Source organism: Vidua macroura, chromosome 5 (assembly GCF_024509145.1).
Source record: "Vidua macroura isolate BioBank_ID:100142 chromosome 5, ASM2450914v1, whole genome shotgun sequence".
NCBI classification, from domain to species: domain Eukaryota; kingdom Metazoa; phylum Chordata; class Aves; order Passeriformes; family Viduidae; genus Vidua; species Vidua macroura.
Window position 1 is genome coordinate 17,849,831 of NC_071575.1, and position 24,816 is coordinate 17,874,646.

Genomic DNA, 24,816 nt, shown 5'->3' on the forward strand with positions numbered 1-24,816 from the left:
ATTAATTTTGCAGAATTTTGCAGACATTATTGTCAATTTTCATTTATATGAACAATGAGAGCAGCACTTCTCATAGGGATCTGGATTATTAGTAAGCAAACACCTAGAAAGATATATTCTAGAACCCGTGGGGAGGGGCAAGGCTTTGCTGAGCAATATCCTGCTGCAATTTAGTCTTGAAATCAGGCCCCTTTATGTAAATTTTTACTGGCGCCAGCTAGCTGTAATTGCAGTCTGACTCCGTGTCGGCAGCAGCTAACATGTGTCATGGACTTCTCCTTCACACGGGCTGCAGGAGCACTCTGGTTTCCAGACAGAAAAAGCAGCACTGATGAATGTGAAAAGATGTACAAAGGAATCTAGGTGTAATTAGATTGCTAGTAAGTGAAAATACTGAGAAAAATTCAGTTTTCTTGGGTTTTTTTTCAGTGTGCTGTCTTGTGCTGTGCTGTAATAAAATCTTTGCTTGTTGGTACTACTGTGTGGTATGTGGGAGGTACTTCACTGCACATAGTTGCTGCAGCACTAATAGCTGGTAGCACAGAAGGCAGTACAAAGAGTACAACTGGACGCACTTGCAGTTGCAACAGTTTCCTTAGAGGCTGTGGCATGCTCAATGAGCTGCAGGGGCATTCTGACGCATCCAGCTACTATGTGGAGAAGTAGGAATTCCAGCAGGCTTTAAGGTACAGATGTAGGCTACTAGCTGAGAGGTGTAACAGCATAGCTCAGGCTGGCTGAAAACCAGTACTCATGCTGCTGTGTAAACAAAACAAGATCTTAGTATCAAGATGGCCGACCTGGAAGTTTACTTGTAGCTTATAAGACTTATGCAAATGAGCTGCATGTCAGTGGCTTACTCAGAGGAGGAAGCTCATTTTGCACGTGCTATCTTCTTACCAGGTAAGAGAATCAACTAATTTTCTGCATTTGTGTTTTAGAGGACTCTGAAGTTAATCTTTCATTTAGGTCCCACTCCCCCACTTTGGCACAATGCCAGGAATTATATTTGAATGTAAGTTGCATTTTCTGGGAAACCCAAAAGTAATTTGTTCTGGCTGTAATTATATTGGGGTTGCTGTTTTTAGGGGGAATGTTACCTAGAGATTATTGTAGACCATTTACTTTAGTAAAACTAAGTATTAAAAATCATTCAAAAATTGAGTGTGTAATTTTCTTTAGTAGTGTTAATGCTTTTGTTTGATTCAAACCTCTACTGTTTTGCTAGTGTGTTATTTTTGTCTCTATAGTGACACTGGTTGATGCACATGGAGGCTTAGCAATAGTGCAAGCTTACCCTGGAGATGATGCAGAGTTGACAAAGTTGAATCCACCAATTGTGTTTTGGTTTCATGGTGTTATGAAGGATCTTTGTTATGCTGGTTGTAGTTTGAATTTTCTTCTTGTTGAGATTACAAAGCTGTTAAAGCAATTAGATACTGCACTGTTGTCCATGTATCTTTTAGTATATATACTTTCTTAAATGCCTATGGGTACATTTTAAAAAGCTGTTTTCATAAGAAGGGAATTAGATCAGAATATAGTGTTTTTATGATCTCCCCCCCCGAGAAGACAATAACCTTGCCCTAAAGCAGGAAATTTTAACAGAATAGAAGTATTGCTAATTACATAATATGCTCTATTGTGGTTATTAATGTAGCGCATGAAATGGCTGCATGGGGCAGATGTGCTAATTCTGCACAAATACATTTGTATTGTTTCTGTTTTACCAGTTGAAGTAATGACACCATGGAAGACTGGAAAGGAGAGATGGAGAAAATTATTTGAAAGGATGGTCACTGACCTAGAGAAAAGAGATAATTGGAGATGCACGAACAAGCCAAAAACATGGCCACTTAAAGGCAGACATCAGCTCAAGATAGGGGTGTGGAACTGGAAGTAGACAGGCCTGTTTTGGTTGAAGGAAAAATAAGATTAATTGAAGAGAATGAAACTAAAGACGTAGAAGGACAAAGTAAGTAGATAAATTATTACAGCTTAAAATGGCAGTGATAGATATTGAAGGTATTGGAGGCATTCTGAAATGGCCTGGGAATTAAGGCCTATAGAGTAAATATGCTTGGAAGGAGAACTGTAACTGGTTGATACTGCGGAGGGGAGAATTTAACGGTAATAGAGAAAAGTAAACCTCTGCATTCAAATGGCAGAGAAAAATGCTGCATGCCTACAATATGGGCCAAATGAGTTGCAGTTTGTAGTTAGCTTTAGCTCATACACTTTGAAACCTTCTAACTTTTTAGTGCTAACTTAAGATTTGATATGGACAGAATTTTGGTTGTCATTTAGAAGTCTGCTTATACGCATATACAGACTACAAAAAGTACAAAAATGGGCGTGTGTGTGAGAGGGCAAAAACACATATGTATGGTAGATTTTCCCATATAAACTATACTAGAAGCCTTTAATGCCTATAAGGTTTTCTGTAAATGTCAAATTCCATTAGAACCAGTCTTGCTTTCATTGCTATATGAAGGAAGCAGTTTGGGGCCCCTCCCTCCTTTCTGTGAAGTGTGAGTGTTATGATAGTAGAGGAGAAATGGCACTGAGTGGGGCATTAAAAATGTAGAAAACTGATTAAAATAAAATGTTCCTGAGAGGAAAACCTTGACTGGTAAGTAAACAATAACAAAAGTGATATTTATTAAGAATTGAGAATTTTAACAGTAATGTAGGTGATAATAATAACAGAATTATAGTGAAAGAAAAAAAGGTATATCACAGTAAATATTTTGGTGTTATTTTAGATGAAAGTGAGATTATATTATAAGGTCATGTAGATAACTTAAGTTTTTTAAGCCTTGAAGTTACAAGGAAGATACTAAACATTCCATAATAGGTATTTCTTAGCAAAGGTTATAAGGAGGTCTCTGTAATCTGCATCCAGGAGTTTTAAAAGAATTGGCTGAGAATTCTGAGATATCCCTCCCAGTAACTCCATATAAAGTTGGAATTGTGGAAGACCCTGAAGAGTTTTAAAAAAGGGCTGGAGAAAAATAATGGAGGATTAACAGTGTGTCAGTAAATGCAAAAGAATATTATTTCAATTAATGCAGAGGTGATTTAATTGCTGGAACGTTATTATAAAATGGATATCCTAATTAATTTGTTTTAGAACGAAATTCCTTGGTGTAAATACACAGTATCTGTAATGTGCTTACTCCTTGATACAATTACTCCTTGATACACCTCAAATAACAACTTCCCATCCCCAAATTCTCTATCAAAAAAACATTAATTTGATTTTTAAGGCTTTTGAAGGGGAGAGGGTAGCAATCATGCTCCAAGTAAAATTTATTATTGGTGTTGTAAAATAGTTACTTTATGTTAATTACAGAGGATGGAACTTACAGAGTCATCAGGAACATTTGCTTCGTGAGACCCAAACACCATTTATTAGATTTATTAAAGTAAATGTATTACCTTTGCACACCAGAATCTGATTTATACATCTATAGACCATCCAGCATAAACACTCTGTCCTGGAAGTAAGTGGGGATCACACAGACAAAATACATAGCTAAAGCCCAAAACAGACAGGTAATGAAGAGGGACTGAAATTCTGTAGCATACAGAGAAAGAGTAAGGAAGCCATACTCTTTATAAAGTTATGTTCCTGGATTACACTAAATGCTGATGATGTGAATTATGCCTCAATACACGTTGCAGTTCTGTTGCTTGTATTGGTTTTTTACAATGTTGAAAAATCAGGAAGGATCCTGGCAAAAAGCGCAAGAATGATTATGCCCTGGTCATATTCCCTTTGGGGCTGTATAAATAAAATAATTTTATAGTTGCAAATGCAAGCCTGGGAGATGTGGTCATGCATACAGATACATCAGGAGAAGTCTGTAGGTATTCTGAAGAATTATCAGGAAACAGTTCAGCTATGCTATGTGCCAGCACATGAAGAAAGGATTTATAATGATTCTTCACTCATTCAAAGAGAAATCTAGCCTTTGATTTTTTGGATGAGGTGAAACTGCAGCCTGTCCTTTCCAGGAAGCAGGCAAGCATGTTGGCTTGCCGGCTCACCAGGCAAGAGACAGACTGTGGACAAGTGTTCCTTTTGATGTTAATGGTTTCTGGGCAGAACCTTTCTTGGGCAGACCTTAATTGGTCAAAATTAAAGATGCTATCCTTTGTGTCTTTTATACATTTTATCAATGGAGGCATTTTTAAGTATAATTCTTACTGTCTGCTTCTGGCATCTAACTCTGGGTTGCATTTGGGAAACTTCTAGGCAAGAAAAATGAAGTTTCTTGTAAATGGTCACTCTGCGTGACTGTGCAGATGCATTTTTCTCCCTATGATTGTTCATGAAGTTTGAGAAGGCAAGCAGTCTAAAATAGCTGTATAAATTCTTCATGTAGTTCTGTGTTTCTGAAATGGTATTACTGGATTGTTGCTTCATCAGCTGCTTTTCCCCCTCACAAAACAGTAAAATAAAGGATTTTTTTTGTAGAATTGCTTTGAACTCTTCACTGAAGAAGTAGTCTTTTGCAGACCAAGTACTACCACCTCATGAATGCATTGGAGAGTATCAGTACAGCCTGGCCACTGTGTCTTTCGGACCAGACTCAAAAACTTTTTACGCACTGTTCTGGCAAAATAATTCCCAAATAATTTATCAGTAGAGGGAAACTTGCATCTTTTTTTTGCTATTATTTTTTATTATTTTTATTATATTGTGAATCCTAGTTTAATATTCTGTGCAGACTATCAATGCTTCATGAATTCATAATATTGTTTTCTTTATTTTTGAAAATTTGCATTAGCAAGCAAAACAATGACCTCATTACTGGAAGAAGTGTGTTCTGCTTTTGATCACTTCCATCCTTTTCACTGAGGAATGCAACACTGGCATTGGAGGTGGCTCTAGACCTGTTTTTTCTGGTGTCCTAAACAGATCATGTATTTAGGTGCTTTTCATTAGTTCACTAAGTTAGTGTGTATGATGTCACTAGTCAGCATGAACAAAATGTTGCTGGCTGACTTCAGTCCACATATTTGCTGCCAGCAACCATGCAGAGGTGTTGAGTAACTGCAGACTAGGGCTTATGGTGACTCTGAAAAGAATTCATCAGGAAAAAAAATCAAAGCCTGTCATCCTAGATGTGAAGTTTAAACCCAGGAAAGCCTTCCAGAATTACTTGTGCGTCCTGCATAGTGGCAAGCCTCATTGAGGTCATTAATAAACAGGGTAAGAAATACTTTGGGAAGTATAAGCTGATCTCATTTGAGGCCTGTAGCTTCTTAATCTAAAAGACAAAGGTCGTTATTGGATGGAACATCTCTTCTATTCTCCTTTTTACTTTGCTTTTGTATCCTCTAAGAAACGTAGCCTGAGAACTTTGCTGTGATCAAAGAACACTTTGCATATCTTTTTCTGCTTTCTTCTTCAAGGATCTTAGACTAAGAAACCAAGGAAACACAAAGATTAATTCTTCCATCGCTATGGAAAAGAAATGCCTTCAGACCACAGATTTTAATTTCAGTTTCTTATGTTTAGAAGGCCATATTCCTTTGTAATATTAGCAACAAGCTGTAATTCACAGAAAATACTTCACATTCCTTCTACTAGGATTTTGATGGCTGTTGACATTTGGTCATCCCACAGCACAAAAAATAAATAGTACTTAGCAGCTAAAGTGATACAGCACTTGCTAATTGACTCCCTTTTATTAAGATTTATACTGCAAGATGAGAAAAGTCCAGTAGTTGGGTTGCTTTTAGATAATTGTTTTTTTACTCTACATCTTTGAAACGTCTGTTTAACATTAGGTTTACCATCTCCTATTTCAAATGGGTAATTAAGCACTTGCTTTTTTCCCGGATCATTTTAAGGTAATGATTTGAAGAACTGTTGCCTGAAGTGCATGCATGATTCCACTTATTTAGTATTTCATAAAAACATAGCTATTTACAGTTCTCATCACAAGAGTCTACACCTAATTATTAGCATTTCATCCTCTCCTCTTTATTCCTCAATGGTTACTTCATCCAAAGGGAGATGTCACAGTATTTAGTTAATGTAACAGAACCCTTTTAAGAAGACATTGAAGAGTACTTCTTAACTTTTAAGTGCTACTTAATAAGGACAGGAAAGAATGGGACTCTCTGTATGGATATAGACTAAGCTACTTAAAATGGTACTGCAAAACAGTGGTGGTGCTTTTTCTTTTAGAGTTCTGAAAAGCTTGTTGCCTCTTTTGAATATTATTACTCTGTGCAAAGTGTGCAGAGTAGCTGTCCAGGGCGGAGGATGCTGTCTTGTTGCATAGGAAACCCCTCTGGATTAGATGAGTGTCAGTGTGGGCAGTCTCTCAGGTAGCAGTGACCTCATAGCAGTGTTATCTACAGAAATATGTTGACTGCATGGATTTTTGCAGTCTTTTTTCTTTTCCTGCCACTGTGAAATCTGCTGCTTGATGTCTGTGTATTCACAGAGTCACTGAAGGTCATTTATATTGGTCCCTTTTTTGTAAGGTAGAAGGAGAACATGTATGATGGGCTCATGTGTCACATTCTTTAACTGAGGGAGTTCAATCTCATGTATCAGAGTAGTATTTTACTCCATTGTAGAATAAATTTAGGTAATATGCTAATTGCTCTGTGGTATGAATTTTTTTATATTCCAGTTAATATGAAATTCTCTACTTCCTGTCCTTGCTTAACTTAGGTGGAGAAACCAGAAATCAGAAAAAGCAAGATGACTGCTGAATGTCTGTGGGGTTTCTTAACACTATATAGCGATTTTTCTTGTCACATGCAAATATTCTAAGATATTTTATCTACACTTAGGTACTTAGAAAAACATAGGAAAAAGGAAGTTTCCCCCACACCCCCTTTTTCCCCTCTGAAAAATCTATTTTATTGCCGTTCATAAAACAGTTCTGGAAGAAGTGGAATGAGATTAGGTTATTTAAAGAATAAATAGGGTTCCAGTGAATATGCCAAAATGGCAAATATCAAAATTGAGATGAAACTAAGATGTTGCTTAGCAACCGTGGTAGTCTCTAGTAGGCACAGATGAATACAGTGAATGTTAACAGCAGCATTGCTGCTGTAAAGTGAGTCTGTCTGAAGCAGGATTTCTAAGGAAATTACTTCATTAAATTTTATACTGATTTGTTCCTCATTTTGGTGAACCTTTCAACTGCCTTTGTCAGGGACGGGAAACAAAAACCTGGCAATAAAACTTATTTTGCAAATTTATGTTTTTCTAGAGATGAAGACTTTCTACCAAATATTTTGGTCTTACATTTTTATATTATAGTAGCAATGAACTCCAGTTTTCCTGTTCCTTGACTTGTCTTCGCTATTGATGCGGGATTATACTGGATTAGTCATGCATGGGCTGCAGTTGCAGAATGGGGAGAAAAAAGTATTTTATCATACCTGAATAATATAAACTGCTTTCAATATTTTTCCTCATTGCACCATATTTTGAAATCTAACTTCTTAGCTGTTGTAAGCTGTTTCAAACATTCTTCTGAAATGAAATTTAGCAGGTGGAAGATGGGTTGTGATGGTTGAAACCTATGTATGAAAACAGTTTAAATTTGTGGGACTTTTAAGAGTGTTCATTTTAATTAAGTTTTGTAGGCATGAGGAGCTTATACAAAAAGTGTGTTGTATTGCATTACACTTCAAGTTTATCCTGATTTTATAAATTTGAATTCTTAGAATTAAAAAACCCACCCAAAAAAGCATTATGTTTTTGACAGGCACTTAAAGACTTTGTCCGTTGCTTGGTGTCCCCTAGTCTGGACTTCCAAAAATAACCTTTCCCTTCTAGAATGGGATTCTTGGGCCTTGCAGTGTACCTTGCCCTAGAAACAAAGACATTCATAGCAGTTTTTATTTGACATCCTATTGTCTGTGTTATTATGGATATATATAAATAAAAATTGAAAATAACTTTGTACCTGTCAAACTTGATACTCTTTGTAGTGTCTTTAAATATATTTCTCTGTATTTTTAGCAGCCCTATTTACTCAATTAATAGTTTATATTGCTATGTCAGAAGACTAACCAGTCAAAAAAATGAATTAGAGAAAAATTTGCAAAATGAGCCACTCATTCTATTGTTTGACCAAAGAAGGGGAAGTGAGGTGCTTGGAATTCATATCTCAAGGTGTGAGGAAAAGTAGATTTCTTATATTAATTAGAAACTAAGTATCAGAAACAATCTTACTTCAGGTGTAAGAATTTTTCTGTGTATCTGACCAGAGATAGCAAACAAGATGAATTTGCTTTTCTGGGAGAAAATTTGCCTTAAGGATAAGTTCACTTATGGTTATTTGAGCCTGATAATCTACTGTTTCCATGTAATTTTTAGCTTCTATATATAAGAATTACATTTAAAACCCTATGCAAATAAAACTAGATCCTCAAATCCACAACCTAATTACCATTTTAGACTTCTCTTATTGTAAGCCATCTGATTATGTTTTCCTCAACCATATGTATCTATATAAATACAAAATGCATGAAGTATGTAAAATGTCTATGTATATAATATATTCAAAAAAGAGGGTTTTTTTGTTGTTGTTGTTTTTTAATGACTTAGCTTATAAGTAGAAGATTGATTATCTTGAAAGGTACCTCTCAACTGTGCAATTACTGCTCTCTTGCTGAAGATGTAACAGTCCTTCAGAAGACCAGTGGAGTAGTCACCTGACCACTTTTAAAAGTCCCATTTTAGAGGGGTTTTAATATCTGACAGCTAATACTGATCATCTAGTAATGAAATCAGTTGTACAGCTGAGTTCATAGAATATCTTAGATTGGAAACAACCTTAAAAAATGATGTGGTCTGGTCTTTCTTGAGAAAGAGAGCCTTATCTGGCATCCAATTGCATCTTAAACTTCTAGTGATCGGGATTTTGCCACATCCTTGGGGAGGTTACTCAGTGAATCACGTTCTCCTTGTTTAAAAAAAAAAAAAAAAAGAAGAAAAAAGTGTCTGTCTTATACTGACACACAAGTCCTGTGTTTTCCTGGTTTTCTACCTACCAACTGATTTCAGCCAAACTTTAGCCCCACCCTGGTAAAAAAAAAAGGGATTTTCCCATCAACTGTGTAATTATTTTCAGGACACTACTCTTATAATCTTCCTTTGGTTTTGTTTAAATATCTTTGTTTTTCAGAGTATGTGAGTTGACAAGAATTTTTAGCATTAGGTGTAAGCATCTCAGAAATTAACATCTTGTGCTTTGTTGCTTAAGGTGCTGCTGATACAGATCAATACAACTGTGCCACTTAAAACTAGTGTGGCACCATTTCAAAATTTTTTCCTACTGGTATTGAATTTAGAAGTCTGGCCACAAGATAATAATGGGAAAAGAGTGTTTCTTATATGGTAACAATTGCAATCTAGGGCATTGCATTTGGTCTCCTAACAAGTCAGGTAAATAGCATACAACGAGATCATACATCTGTCTATGCAGCAGGTATGGTGAGTAGGTGGGTGTGTCAAAGGCTCTAGAAAGGAAGAATACAGTTAGAATTGGTACCCTTTCAGGCTGCTTATTGTCATTAAAGCCCATTTCAAAGCTAGTTCTGTTTTTCTTATAATTTATTTCTATGATTGGAACTACATAAAGAAATCATTTGTTACTTCCTGCTTCCTGTTCCTTGGGCAGCTTAGCAAAGAATTAAATCTGGCAATCTGTGTCTCTAGAGCTTGTTCCAGACAAGCTAAAGTTAAAGAATCCTCCATGCAATGGTTGCTTACGTATTAGTTTATGAAACATTTAAAGGACCATTTGGGTGACACATTGGGTCATTTTTGTTACAAGTCTTTACAAATGCGAGATGTGACAAATCTTTGCCTATGACCAAATACAGAAAAATAACTGTCCACCCACTGACCCAAGAGAATTTAATCTGCTATTACAGACTTTTACTAGAGTAAATTAGTCTTACTCTGGTTGCATGCTTTGTACAGTAAGAAATTGACTGCCATAGAACTTTAATAGAGAGCAACCGTTTATCATTGTCTAAACATGAATTACATGCATTATCTGGGATCCTTAGCATATTAATACAAAGTTTTACTGGTATTAAAAATGTGCTTTTTTTTTCTTCTTCTGTATCTAGTAATTAATATTAGCTTGGCATTTTGTTTTCTAGTTCCCATCATTTCACAACATTAGTTTCCTTTGGAAAACATTTAGCCTCTGATAAATGAAAAAATGTCTTGTGGTAGGAGACACAGTTTCTACTGAAATGCATTAGGAGTAGCTAATTAACGTCTGTGCAGTAAGCTACCTTTCCTTAAAGAATGCTCGTGACAAACAGTCCTAGTAGGTACAGGTAATAAAATTTGGGTAAATTGTAATTTTCACAAGAAAATTTGTGTGTTTTGGTCTGTTTGGTGGTGATGATGGTGGGGTTTTCCCCTTAATTTTTTTTAAGCTTTTTTGTACGCAATTTTTTGTCTAATTTTACTTACTTCGTATTGGTATTTCTGTTTAATTTTTGTAATTCTGTTTTGTTGAGTCATTCAGAAGATATCAACTGTCTTCAGTGATCTCTACGACCAACCACCTGCTTTTTGGCCACTTTTTTTCCTGCTCTCATTATTTAATTGTGACAGAGAAAATAACAGTTTTTTCATTCTAGCAGTACTTGTGTGTACCTTAGTATCAGATGGCACGTTTCAGGCTGCCCAAGAGCTAGATTAGACAGCTGTACATGTCTTGTGTGCACTGGGTGCTTCATTCACCTTAAGATGTTGGCTTTCACCTGCCTTTACCAGTTCCATGAAACAGAAACTGGGGGCGGATGCATTGAATAGAAAGGTGTGGAAACCTCTTTACTTGCTTCTGATGCAGTCAGAAGAGTTTATGCTATCAGTTCAGTACTGCTGAAAATGAAACTTCTGTAGATGATTCCTGTCTTGTAGGTTGTACATGTAGATTACTGCTGGAGTTACTATCATGGAACATGTATGTACATAGCAGCTTAAAGATTTTGTGCTTTACTGACTCCATTTTATATCTAAATTTTAATCTTAAAATGCCTTCTCTGTTTACAGAGTTTCTTTTCTTAGTTCATCCTCCTTGCCCTTCCAAATCCCACAGTTTTTAGTTTCAAGTGGAGGAATGGAATGGTACAGGTGTGTTTCTGGTGAGGTGTGATTAACAAGGGGTAACTGAGGAGCCAAGAACTTTGTGTAGGAGTCCACATCTACTAAGGATTAGGTGGCATTTGTTGCAGTTGTGGATTACTCCATTGTCATCTCACCAAACCGACATGGGGTGTTACAGTAAGAAAGATGGTTTCTGTTCCAGCTTGCTTAGAAACGAAAGTGAGAAAGAAGATAGTGTGCAGATTATAAGAGTTTGTTTTGACTTGAAAAGATAATTACCTCAGAATTAAATTTTGTCACTTAAAAAGCCCCACCGAAACCCTGAGGGAATGGAGTGCGCCGTGCCCACACGTACCGTCACGTTAGGATGGCTGCGCGTGCCTTGGCCCGTCGCCTTGGCCGCGCCGCGCTCCCGCCCCGCTGCGGTGCCGCTCCCAGCAGCAGCAGCGCTGGCTATTTTTAGCCTGTTGCCAGGCAGATTTGGTTTATGCAAAGCAGCTCTGCGGCAGCCAATCCCGAGCGGGTATGCAAATCTCTGGCTGTCCTCGCCATCGGGTAGGGAGCCGACGAGAGGACAAGATGGCTGCCGAGGTGCTGCCTTGGCCTGCCTCAGACACTCACGGAAAGAAAATTCATCCTTTCATGTGGGAAACGGGAAACAGCGTTCCTGCCCCGAACAACTCAGAGACCCCATCAGGCTTCAGTTTATGGAAGAGCTGGTTTCCTCGCGCCCTGATTACGTGCCCCTTCCAACCTGTGTGCTGTGCCTGTTCGGGGCAGGTCTGGTGCGGGCGAGGCAGGGTGTGCTGCCCCTGCCGACAAACGGTGTCTTCCCCGGGGAAACCCTCCCAACACCCAACTTACCAACTGCTGGTTTAGTTACAGTTTAAACTTGCTTTTTAAACGCAATCTTTGCAAAAAAAAAAAAAAAAAATAAAAGGTGCTTATATGTGTGGCAAACTAATGTTTCAATGCAGCATCGCCGCTTTTGTTGCAAGTTTTCGCTTCTGCTTCTGGCATTTGAGAAGTGACTCTTGGGATCACTGGGATCACTGTCAGCATCAGGTAGCTCGCCTTTGAATTCTCATGTCACTGAGCTGCCAGTTGGGAATCCAAGGTTACATCACTACAGCTAGTTGCCTATGTGATATGGGAACCAATCTAGACAATAGATTGTTCAGGGTAAATATGTTTGTTTTTTCATTACAGTAGTGTTATTCTGCATTTTATCTAACAGAAAACAAGGGATACAAATCTGCATATGTTGGTGATACCTTGTCAAAGCTGTAGCCTGTTGAATTACTGAAAATTATACATTTAAAATTTATAAAATTTTCTCAAAAAAGGAAAAAATACTGTATTTTATAATGCCAAGAAAAGCCTAAGCATGATCAGAACATCTTGCCTTTTTTCTGAGATTTTTCTTTTTCCACAGAATGTCTCATATTTTTTGATCTGTATGTGCATGAACAATTAATTCAGGTTGTTCAGGTGTTAAGTTAGGAATATCAGAATTCGAGCAAGTTTTTAGTTGTAGATGTGTTTTGGCAGTTACTGACTATATCTATGGAATTATTAGGTCCTACTCATATTCAAGGATAATGGAAAGGAAATTCAAGCTGTTTATCCTGTGCCAGAGATGGAACTGTAATCTAACATTGAGACTGTGTATAATAATATTCATCAAATGTATCTTTAAATGCATAAATTCAACTTCATAGTCCGTAAATCCTTTCTTTAAAAATTTTAAAAAACACCAAATTTCCTTAGTGTTTTAGCTTGTGCTAAAAAATCTTTCTGTAAGAAAGCTGAATTTTGCTGTTACCTCTGTCTAAAACAGCAGGATTTGTTTAGTGTTTGGAGATGTCACAGCTGAATTGAAAGCTGATGTTTTGAGTTGTTGATAAAAGCTGAAATCTCTAACACTTGTGGGAAGTAAGAAAACATATTATCATAGCCTTGTTGCTCTGGCTGAGTTCCAGTCATGCAGTTTTACTAGTTTAATAATCTAAGTAGCTGTTAAAATTCATTATACAGAAAAAGATAAAGTTCTTCTTGGAGGATCAGCCTAAGCTCCATGTGCTAAATAGTGAGTGTTTCTAAGAGACTTGAGTTGCTTGTAAAAGTTGTATAGGAAATACTTTCTACTTGTTTTCCATTCTTCCATTCTCCAAAGAATGCAGTTACCTAGGTATAAAGTGATGAAGATGTAAGAACAACTCTGCAAAACCACCAGCAGATGAAATATCTTAGCCAGGTAAATAGACCTGTCAGTCATTTCTGTCCCATAATGAATTCATTTTTCCCACAAGGCATCAAAGCATCATGGGGGGAAAAAAAACTCAAAAACTTGGTATGATAAATAGATTCATAAGCCAGTGTCAGAGGAGGTGTTATCCTCTTGAGGTGGAGGAGACACAAGAGAAGTGCTTAACTTACTGTGACGTCAACGTGATGAGAGCATAGTTCAGGTTTGTACCTGACACTATCACATATACAATAAACAAGACCAACCTCTTTGAAATTGTACTGTGAGTTTACTCTGGCTTAAGAAGGCCTTAACCATTTAAGTGCCTGTTTTTCTTAGGCATGGATACATATGTGGGCATGATGTTTTGCTCAATTTCAGAAGGCAGTTTTTTGCAAAGGTGGGGGAGATTGGTTTCTCCTTTCAAGGCAGAAGTCATACTGCAGTCATGACAAAACACCAATTTTCTGTTGGAATACTAAAAAAAACCCCAGTGTTCCTGCATAGGATCTCAAGAAAGGAAGATTTTCCAAATGCCATACTTAAACCCAGATTGGATTTCAAGAGATTTTTCTGATTCAGCATTCAAGATCACAGAAATTCAGTGATCGCCTAAAGATGCTCCCGCGCATTAAACACCTGTTGGTTGGCGCGGCTGTGCACTCGTGGGTCAGCGCTGTTGTGCAACTCCGGGTCTCGGACGGAAAGCCCTTGGCTTTCTATTGTGCCGTTTGGAAAATCCCGTTCGTTTCACGCGCGCCCCCGCGCTCGTGCCCGCGCCCGAGGCCCGCCGCGTGGGGCCTGTTGCTGGGTGGAATTTAAGGCACTCCCGTCTGATTGGCTGCCGCGCGGCTGCTCCATTCAGCCAATGGCAGGCGGGCCTGCCAGTCCGTCCCGTCGCCGCGCGGGCTGCGGCCGGCGGGGCCCCGCGGGCGCCCTCTGGGGAGCGCCCGCGACACTGCAGGGCTCCGCCGCAGGGGAACGTGCCTCTCGCTCCCCGCTCTGCGCGCCGCAGCAGATCGGGATGTGGCGGGCACAAATGAGCTGAAGGGGTTTTAAATTACAGTTCACCTTGTTCTGCTGTGTGTGCACTAGGTGAAATAGGGCAGGATGGTGACGTAATTTTTTTTCTTAGAAAACGGTATATTTTTCTCCCTACTCTCAGCTAACACTAACATAACTTTAGCCTAAAAAGGACAAAATCTGAAATCGTCTGTGGTGTGCTAGAAGAACTATTATTTGCACACATACGGTAATAATGTGATTTCTGTTTTGTTTATTACATTTAAAAACAAAGGCACAGTTGTACGTGGAGCTTCACTAGGCTGGTGGTGTGTATTCCATTCAGCCAGATCAGTAGACTTGTATTACTGGTAGAAAACCAAATTATTGGTGCATCATTTAATTATGTCTTTTATAAGAATAGGTCTCAAACAAGATTTTTTTTTCCTTCTTTGGAGATAGTTTGTAAATTTCTGGCAACTTAATCGAAATTGCTATGGAGGATTTCAACTGAAAACTGCTTTTTATGAACCACTACTTAAAAGGTAGGTTTTATTCACCACTTTCATTCTCTGGAAGACTCCATCTAGAACACAATACTCGTGACCATTTGCTGTTTCACTTTCTTTGATTTGGCTATGATATATTTTAAGTAGGCTTGCACATTTGAGTGCTGATGTTCATTATCAGTGAATTTTACTTCTTCCATGTAGTTCTTGTGCTTTGGCAAATGTTTTATGGTTGTGGCGCATTTGGCTAGTGCTGCATGCCCTCGAGGAGCCCTTTCCTGGTGCTGTTCTAGACCCATGATGTTATGCAAACCCCATTACGCACTACTGTTTAGATTGCAGCTTCTCCCTCTCCCCCCCCCTCCCTCAGTTTCCCATGACCTTCCCTTTGTCTGCTCCCTGTCACTAGGCAGGATTCAGGGAGCTCCACGCTGATTGGCTTCTCTTTCTGAGCAGCTCATGGGCTGCTTACCTGAGCACATGATCATAGGCTGATGCATACCAGCTAATGCAATCCTTTCTTGCTTTAGAGCTGTGGTGTCTTTACAGAGTAAGAATAATAAAAAAATAGGAAGTAGAGGGAAAATGGCTCAGAAAAGAGACCTTCCCATATTCCTAGCTGCACTGGCACATTTTGTGTCATTTAGCACACATTTTGTCATGAGAAGAATTTCTGAATTTTGGAGGGAGGTGCCTAATGATGTGTTCATGTCTCACACGAGTAATTATGTATGACTTTAAAGCTTTAAATGAAAAAGGGAGTTTTTGTATTTAAATAAATGAACACAATGTTTATGTTGGCCTGCCAAAATTTTTGACTTTAATAAAATTAAAACAAAAAAACAATCAGCCCAAAGCCTATGTCCTTATTTACAGCATTTAACCCTTACACAGGTAGCTGTATGTGCCGGCATCATTTTGTGCTGATGCATACAAAAGCCATTCTTTGAAATAAAAGGTGCTTCTCTGTTGGCTTGGTGCCTGAGCCATTGGTTTCCTCGTTGTGACTTGGTCACAGGATGAGTAAAAAAAGAAAACACCCAAGCATCAGATAAGGGAGGTGTTTAACAACCACAGCTAAACTTCATGTTGTTAACTATAAAGGGAGACTACCAAAATGCATGCATTTAGAGTAGTAGAAGCTTGATACGTTTTATCTGTGCAAGACTGAATCCATGTAATTTGCTCTGTTGCTCTCTGAAGGGGTGCACCTTGGCCCTTTGAATGACTGGAAAGCAGTATTCATCAAATGGTGGCTGATAGGCTTACACTGGTGTGACCAAGCCTGTCTTGATCTGTTTCTCTTACACTCAGGTCTCACTTGAGTCTGTTTTTGGCTGTACTGTGCTCCCTTGTGGGTATGGCTGGAAATGCTTAAAGACTAGTCTGCCCTTAAAAGATATTTTACAGCATCATTTTCAAAGATGAACCCAAAACACTGGTTTGTCTCATCTGTGCTTATAATTTTGTCACAGTAGTTTTTATGGAATATTTTTGGTAGCTTTAATCAAGTACTCTTTGGTAGCAAAAGACTGTAAGATTGGACTGCGGGAAAATATGCCTGAGTTACTCCCATAACCATTTAACATTGGAATTTTGAGAAGTCTGTATTTCCTGCAGGTTCTTTCTAGAACTGTTAGTTCTTGGTTTTTAACTAGATTTTTGGATAATATCTGAAGATAAGAAGTGAACATAATTTTTAAAAATATAAGCAAATCAAGCTTGTTCATCCGTCTATTTTTCAATAAAAAGTAAGGATGCATCAATAGAAAGGGATTCTGATGTTTGAGTTTTTTAAGACTGCTCTTCTTGGCAAATGTAAAAATAAGTGTCCTTTATTTTCTTTGTATTTACTCTGTATTAAAAATGTTAATGAAAAACTGCTTGGATGACTTGCGGAAATTAGAACAACAAATATTAATTTATTTTAAGCTATATGGTTATTCAGGTGATGCACATACAGATTTGATTTTAAGACATCTGTAAACGTTACATTAATCTGTTAGTGTATTTTTTGGTCATAGGAAAAGTAAGACTTAGTTTTGTAATATATTTCATAAATTCTGGGTAATGCCTATAAAAGAAAACACTGTATGTAGTCTGGGGGATCGAACTATCCTATTGTAACTTTGATGCAGAGGTCCTGTTCTTGTTCTGTGCTACCAGAGTGCTCTCACTAGTGGCTCACCTATTAGGAGTTCTTGGACTTGTTCAAGGTTAGCCAAGCCTGATTTTTTTTTCCCCAAATTGCCTCTACAAGATAAAAATCTGTAACAGCATGTGTGTTGGTTATAGGGGTTTATATGCATGGAACATGAGTATGATGGTCAGTATTATATTACATTACAGTCTGATGCATGCTTTTATAATGACGTGAAAATGTCTGCCTTCCATTCTAAGTTCTTGGGAAGACAGAAAGGATATGCTTCTAAAAACTGCACTTGCACTTCTGAAATACTAGAGATTTTTACATGCTTCTTGAACCCTCAGGTCTAAAATTCTTGCATTAAATATATTCTCTTGTGAAGGAATATGAAGAAATGTATTTAGCATATAGACAGCTCTGGAAAGGCATTAACAGCCAGCTCATCTGGAGTTCATAAGTCATTTGACTGAAAATGGTTGTGATGAGAACCTTTTTTCAACTCAAACTGGTGTTTCAGATCAGTGTTTCTGTAGGTGTTATATTTTGCTCCCACTAGTGGCAATGCAGTAGTAGACAATCCAGTTCTTGGTCAGAATGGCAAAAAAACCCATCATAATGGTATTATTGAGAGTTCATAAATAGACCCGATACAACTTTTTGTCAAAATTTGTTCATCTGTTCCTGAGGTGTGTGTCAAAGTGTTAAGTACTATCAGTAACTCAAATCTGAGAATTCTAGATTGTTTTGCTGAAAAGAACTCAAAAAAAGGGTAAGGGAAGCTCAGTGCTAAGTTAAAAGGAAATATAAAAAAGTGCTTTATGTTTTATCTGTGTTTTTGTCAGGTCATGTTAACTAAGTATAAAATAAGCCGTAGAATTGTAATGTACGTCATGATTGTGAGGTTTACAGTAGCATTCATATTGTACTTTAGAATATATATTCTACCTTACAATGTAGAATATTGTAGTTAGGGGTAAATGTTAAGTAATTTTCTTCACAAAAAATTATTCCAAATAAACTAGGAAAGATCCAGCAAACCAAAATGATAGGAGCTAAAGCATATGACCCATGGTGAGATGCTGAGGGAGCTTGACGGCTTCAGTCTGCTGAAGACAAGGCTAAAGGGCAATCTTAGCATTGCCTAAATAAAACTTGTTGATGCGGTCGGCTACAAAATGGAGCGGAGCCATTGTTATTTAGAGGCTGTGGCATCTGTGGTCTGAATTTTGCAGCTTGGTTCGTAGAATTGTCAAATATCCTGAGTTGCAAGGGACCCACATGGATTGAGTCCAACTCCTCGCCTGGCACAGGACACCCCCAAGAATCATTCCACCTGCCCAAGAGGGTTGTCCAAATGCTCTTGAGTTTGTGGTTACACAAAACTGTCATTGATCTGATCTAGTGTTGGCAGTAGTCCTGCTTTCTTTTACAAAAAAAAAAGTAAAATAATTTATATCCCACCTGAATAGACAAAATGCAGTCTATTAATTTCTTAGCTCTCTAAATGAAAATAAATTGGGAGCTGACACAAAATTAATCATATACATATTTAAAGTGCATCCTTTGCCTAATAATTCTGCTGTGTCAGTGTTATAAACATTTGCCTATCTGGTCCTTGTGGGCAAAAAAAGTAATATTGAGATAACTGTCTGATTATTTTTCTTTTTTAATTACTGTTAATATAATTTTTGTACATTTTTCAGAAACTTCATAAAGCTGTGTGCTTGATGGGAGTAACTTTATGGTGGTTTGTAGATCTGCTTCAGCAGACCTAAATTGGTTAGCATCAGCTGATTCAAGATCTTAGTAGTTGAGTTACATTTAGGATATGGGAACTTTCTTAGCTGCCTTCTGCTTCTGAACATTATCATATCTAATCCTTTAAAACTAGGCCACTAAACAAGACCACGTGGAGAAAAAAGTATATTTTAAAAATCCCTATGGATTTGTTTTGTTTAATGGAAACAGATGAAATCAGATTTTGTTGTATTTCAACAAAATCATTATAGCTTCCTAGGTAATGCTGGATTTAACTCCATGTTTTGATTTGGTAAAATAGATTTTGTAACATTTTTCTTACACTTTTTATAAAAATTTATATTTTTCTTAACACTTGTGTGGGTGGATGGAATGAATATAACGGTTGAGGGCAAACCCAGCAGTTTTCCTTGAAAGAGAGTTTTCCTACAAGGTGCTCCCATACCTGTAGTTTTTATGGCCACAAATAGTCTTAGTAAAATATTACTGCAAACTGAATGAAAATGGTCTAAAAATCCAAGTTCATTTAACTATTGTATAGATGTGGAGGATGAAAGTCTATTGTGTTTATGCAGAAAAAAGGTATTTTAATGATACATTGAGAAATTCTTTGTATATAATGAAATTTTCTTAAAAGTGACTTGATATAAAAATCTTGTCATTTACCCCAGTTATTAATTCTGTTTGTAACTTAAGAAATTAAACATTTTTAGGATGGAAATATTCTTGATCCGTTAGTTTACATTTATTTTTAACTTTTTATGAGAAGAGAGGCTGCTGGCTCTTACCTTAGTATAATACCTATTTTTAATAGAATACTACAAGACAAGTGGTCTAAAATGTGTAATTAGAATATTATTGCATGATGTCTTAGGGTGACCTCAGTGACCTTTGCATAAATGTGTTTGTGCAGCATATAGAGAAACTTGGATTTACTTTTTGGGAGGTCAGATAAAATTTAAGTGTTGACAGGTGTTTGTTTGTTTTTGTCAGTGCCATTTCAAGTAGTTTACTTTAAAATGTGCTAAATGTTACAGTCTTTCTTAGTAGCAGTATAATATGACAATGATAAATTTTTATCTTCACAGTTCTTTCTGAATTTTTTTAAGGGCTAAGATGGATAGCACAGAGGAACCTCAGAAAAAAGTCTTTAAAGCACGAAAAACAATGAGAGTAAGTGATCGGCAACAACTTGAAGCTGTCTATAAGGTTAAAGAGGAGCTGTTGAAGACAACTGAAGTGAAACTGTTAAATGGAAAACATGAGAATGGAGATTCTGATGTAAATTCCCTTTTAAGCAATGCAGACTGTACGGAAGTCAAGAAAGAAATTAATGGCATGGTTGACTTGTGTGTTAACTCTGAAGAAGGACGAACAGCTTGTGATGAAATTAGTGAGACCAAATGCCCTGAAAGTAAGGCAGGAAACATAATCAATGATATAGAATCCAAACCTCTAATGCTGTCTTCAGAAAATGTTACTCCTGAGCAAGCTAAAGATACTGACATCACAGTAAAATGTGAGGCTGAAAATGGGGTTGGTAGCAGTAAAGATAACTTCCATGAAGAAAATAATAGAAAAGATCATTCGGACCAAAGAAAGAATGATATCCCATTGGAAAGTGAAAGTAAATCAGTCTGTGATATTAGTGACTCTTCTGAAGAGAAGGCAGAAACAAATTATTTACCTGTTAATTCCAGTTCATCTGGTGAGGAAAAGAGGACTGAAGAAGGAATTGTTGAAGAGGCTGTTGGAGAAGCAGCCATCTCTAGCAGTATGGAAGCTGACCAGGAAAAACAAGAAGGCAGTGCAGAACTTTCAGAAACCACTGTTTCGAAGACAGTAGATGAGCCAAGTGAAAGTATCTTGGACAATACGGACTGTATGGAAACAGATGACATTATTCCAATTCTGGAAAAACTAGCCCCTGCTGAAGATGATCTGAGCTGTTTTTCTAAAAGTTCTCTGCTTCCAGTGGATGACACAGTCCCAGATTTAGAAGAGAAAATAGACAATTGTTTGGGTTCACCATCCAAGCAGGAAAGCAATGAAAGTCTGCCAAAAGAGGCTTTCTTAGTACTGTCTGATGAAGACGATCCATGCGATGAGAAGGAGGAACTTGTTGAAGGGACACTGCCAAACAAGTCAAGTCTTCCAGGTAAGAATTTTCTAAATTGTTAGTTTGCATTTAGGTTTGGGATGTTCATTTCTTAGAATGACACACTTGTATCAGGTTTCTAAATCAAAGAGGCAGTCTTACCCACCAGTAATGTTACGTAGTCTTAGTTTTCAAGGGTGGTATTTGAGGCACAGGAAAAAAACTTTGCACCAAAAAGTGGTCATCTTCCAGATTTGGGTTGTTTTGATTTTTTGTTCATTTGTTTTGGATTTTGGTTTCAGGGTTTTTTGTTGTTTTCTTGTCGGTTTGCTTTGGGTTTTTTTCATACTCCGTAAATTTGGCTGCCAACTTGGGTGAGATACTGGGTAGAAAAAGAGGAAAGATGAGTAATTGTCAGAGAACGGGCAGGAGGGTTTGGGAGAAGAGGATCTGCATTCATTTACTGCTTTCACAGGGAAGAAAGTATTTCAGCTTTCTTTAGCATGTAAATAAATGATAAAGAAAGCACACATATAATCCAGGTGTGCCTCATCTTCTCTTTTAACTTTCTTTTTCTCCACTGAAAGACAGTATTGGAAAAGGCTAATGAAAAATGTGTGTCATGTATTGTTTTTATATCATATAGCTTTTATTCAATTAATTCACTGGTTTTTATCTAAGTTTTCTTTGATAACTATGGCAACTGATTGGTGTTAAGTGTGGAATCTCTTAATGTAATTAGCAGAACATTTTTTTAAGTTAAACTCAATGGATGTCCTTTGTAGTGTACTGTTTAATACAGTTTTGTAAGCTTTTTCTCTTTCTGACAATGGGCAGTCATTGTTATACTATTGCACTTCTGAAAATAAAACAAATTAATAATTTACAGATAAGTTGACAATGTTCTTTTATCTGTAATTAAGAAAGATGTTTCAGATTATCTTGGGGTTGGAATTATTTTGTTGTTTTTTCCCTTGCCCTTTTCTCCCCCCCCTTCTCCCCCGCCTTATAGCTTTTATTAAATTATGATCAAATTAACCCAAGTATTTAAATATGGCTGACTGGGTAGAAATTTCATAGCTTAATTAAGATTCAGGTTTTAGTCTCTGGGAAGTTAGTGACCACAGTTTCTTGAATCTTGTTTTACTAATGATCAGACTGTGACATTCTGAGTCTTCAGTCTCTAAAACAGCTAGAGAAACAGAGATAAGAACCAGCCCTGTTTTAGACTCCTCCTTTTCTAGTATTTACCTTTAAATAATGCTAGTTAAATGGAGATGAGCTAGGTTCCATAGTTTCTGCTAAGGATCTTATTTAAGCATTAACTGTTGGTAATGAGATTGAGAAAGTGATACCATTGTTGTGCACATAAAATCTCCCAGAAACTATTGGAGCTGGGTTTGAAAGCAGGGGGAAAGAAAGCTGTTTGTAGTTGTGTCAGAATTGTAGTGTTACAAGTCCCTTTTATGAAATAAACAGTAAAAATAAATAGGTTATCTTTGTTTTCACTGCAGTTTAACAGTTCTCTCATTGAAGCCATTAAGTTTACTTTTTTCATCTTATCCAATGAGAAAACACTCTGGGGTCACAGAGGAATTTGCTATGGAGCAAAAAGACTGAAGTGAATATTAAATACTGGACTACAGTTTGCAGAGGTTTAAAATTAATGTATCCAGCAATAGATTTTTAAGATTCTATATTTTGGTGACGACAAATTCTTTTGACTAGTTGTTTTATTTATTGGCTAATAACTATTTGACTCTTACAGTTGTGTGGCTGTAACTGAGACTGTTCATGAAATGAAAGAAATTATGTTCTGCCTTAACCAGCAACAAAGATAATAGCAGAGAGGTTGCATAGGCAGAAAACAGTTGTATGAGAAAACAGGTAGAGTTACCTTATAAAAAGTAACTTTTGGAAAGAGTCTGTGAAAATTAAAACTGTGGAGACCACATGGAGATCATTTCAAGATGCTGTGTTGGAGAAATAGGCGCAAACTGCTCAGTTAAGAAGTAAGATTTCAACAAGTCTAGATAAAAACCAATATGGCTAAACAACAGTGAAAAAAATGCTACTAGAAGACTTTATTCAAATGGACAGATTAATAGAATGTCTTTCCCAAGTGGAATTAGTAACTATAATAGCTGTGCTGTCACAGATTTTTGCAATAAAGGATCATACATCAGAAAGCCTTGGAGCTTTTTGGGTAAGCAAACAAGCATGTGACAAGGAAGCCCTGATATGAATTCTCTTGGATATCCAAACACAAGTGATTTCTTACCAAGAAATTTTGTAAATGAAACAGTAAAATGGAAAGTCCTCATGGAGGAAGTAATCAACTGAAGAATAAAAAATAAATTCAGAATTCCAGAGACTAGTTCCAGAGACTGTGCCTTGTGACAGAATTAATAATTTGCCTAAAATGAATGGTAGCTAGTGATGTCACAGTTTGCTGATATGAAGAACTGGAGAAGAAATTTACAGTGCTGATTGACTGAGAAAGAAACGTGGCAGGTGAAATTCATAGTGGTTATCTACAAAGTGGTGCGCATGAGTACAAAACTCATAACTTGATCAGAAGGTAGAACTGACTTACCACTCAATAAGAATATTTCAGGATTATAGTAGGTGTTTTTGAGGAAACATTGATAAAATGGCAGTTAAAGAAATCAAATGAAAAATAATTGGAATAAATTAGGAAACAGGAAAACTTTACTGTGATACACCAAGCTCATAGGAGGCCGACAAGGTTGCATTAATTGCTTCTGTTTGTCTAGCATCAGAATAAAGAGATCCCATCATAGCAGTGGAAACCAAGCTGATAGCCAATTGTGAAATGTTCTCCTCCTTAACTAGAGAGCTTAGCTGTGCATCATGTTTAAACCACTTCTAGTTAAATGAGTTAGATTTGTTCATGGTAATGGAAGTTAGTAAGGAAAGGACCTTCTCATCCCTGAAATTACTTGTCCTCTATAAAGAACTGAAAAAAAAAACTTAGCTTTGAAGCTTGTAACATGTTTTAAAGACATTCTAGGTATGTGTATCTTTCCATGGAATATTTGTGTCTTTCAGCTGAATATTAAAATCTCTGAATTGTGGGAAAAGTTGTCTTGAACTTAGCAATTCTCCTTTAGATCCCTAGGTAAATGAGTCCTATTTTATTCATAGCAATTAAATACATGAAGCTTATCTGTAAGTCTTGAAAAGCAGGTGGCATAGGCATTATGTTAATTTATTACCTTAAAAGTAAATCAGATTTGGATTCAAAAATTTGTATTATGAATATTATTTTTTTACATTAATAAGAAAAAATACCATAATGCCAGGTTGTTGGGTTTTGATTCCTTCCTTTTTCTGATTTATTAGGTAACTTGTTTTAAATAATTTAAATGTTCTTTGTAATAGAAGGGAGACTTAATGTTAAGAGAGCATCAAGCGTACCTTTGCAACCAGAACTTTTCCTTAGAAAACTCTGCTGTAATAACAAAATGAATATAGGAAAATGAAGAAGTGTACAGATCAAGATGTGCTTAACAGTGCTTACTTGCTCTCTTATATTCTGGATAGATTTTACTGTAATCTTGAAAGCAGTAGTTATGTCTTGTAGCTAGCAAGCACAGAAACACATAATGGAAGCTCGTTTCATTCACATATGTATGAAATGCATAATGGAAGCTCATGGAACGTATAAAAATTTTCAGGAAGTGTTACCATTTTTATCTTTTGTGTGTTTGGTGGCTTCAGATTTTTCTTCTTTCAAGCATTTCCTAAACTGAATATTTTTTAAAAGCTAGTCCTAAACTGTGAGACTTTGTATTAGCAAGAAACTTAAAATTAAAAATCATGTTTGTTAATCTGAATCTAGGCCTTTTCTACCATTAAGATTATGGTTGAAGTTGCCAATTGTAAATAGAGAAACATACTAGTATTTTAGTA

General features: G+C 36.8%; 1 protein-coding gene and 2 long non-coding RNA genes across 16 annotated transcripts in view; 1 reads left to right on the forward strand and 2 right to left on the reverse strand.

Annotated features, from left to right (window-relative positions):
* Positions 1–24,816, forward strand: part of ATF7IP (activating transcription factor 7 interacting protein) — an 83,909-nt gene that overhangs the window by 17,642 nt on the left and 41,451 nt on the right. For 4 of the 14 annotated variants that reach the window (XM_053978897.1, XM_053978902.1, XM_053978898.1 and 1 more), the window contains one exon: positions 19,892–20,940. In XM_053978897.1, the coding sequence (XP_053834872.1) occupies positions 19,899–20,940 (1,042 nt within the window). In that variant the 5' untranslated portion in view covers positions 19,892–19,898. Of the gene's footprint in view, positions 1–802; positions 904–1,931; positions 1,976–13,314; positions 13,377–14,475; positions 14,620–14,831; positions 14,915–19,870; positions 20,941–24,816 lie in introns of those variants that run through there. The other 10 variants (XM_053978900.1, XM_053978904.1, XM_053978905.1 and 7 more) reach the window with 7 other exon arrangements.
* On the reverse strand, positions 5,308–11,476 carry LOC128808089 (uncharacterized). Its single transcript, XR_008437366.1, has 3 exons — positions 11,399–11,476; positions 7,420–7,560; positions 5,308–5,433 (listed from the first exon to the last, which is right to left on the reverse strand). It is a non-coding gene; the product is annotated as an uncharacterized LOC128808089 (long non-coding RNA).
* LOC128808088 (uncharacterized) lies at positions 13,092–14,161 on the reverse strand. The gene is made up of 2 exons (XR_008437365.1): positions 14,007–14,161; positions 13,092–13,306 (listed from the first exon to the last, which is right to left on the reverse strand). It is a non-coding gene; the product is annotated as an uncharacterized LOC128808088 (long non-coding RNA).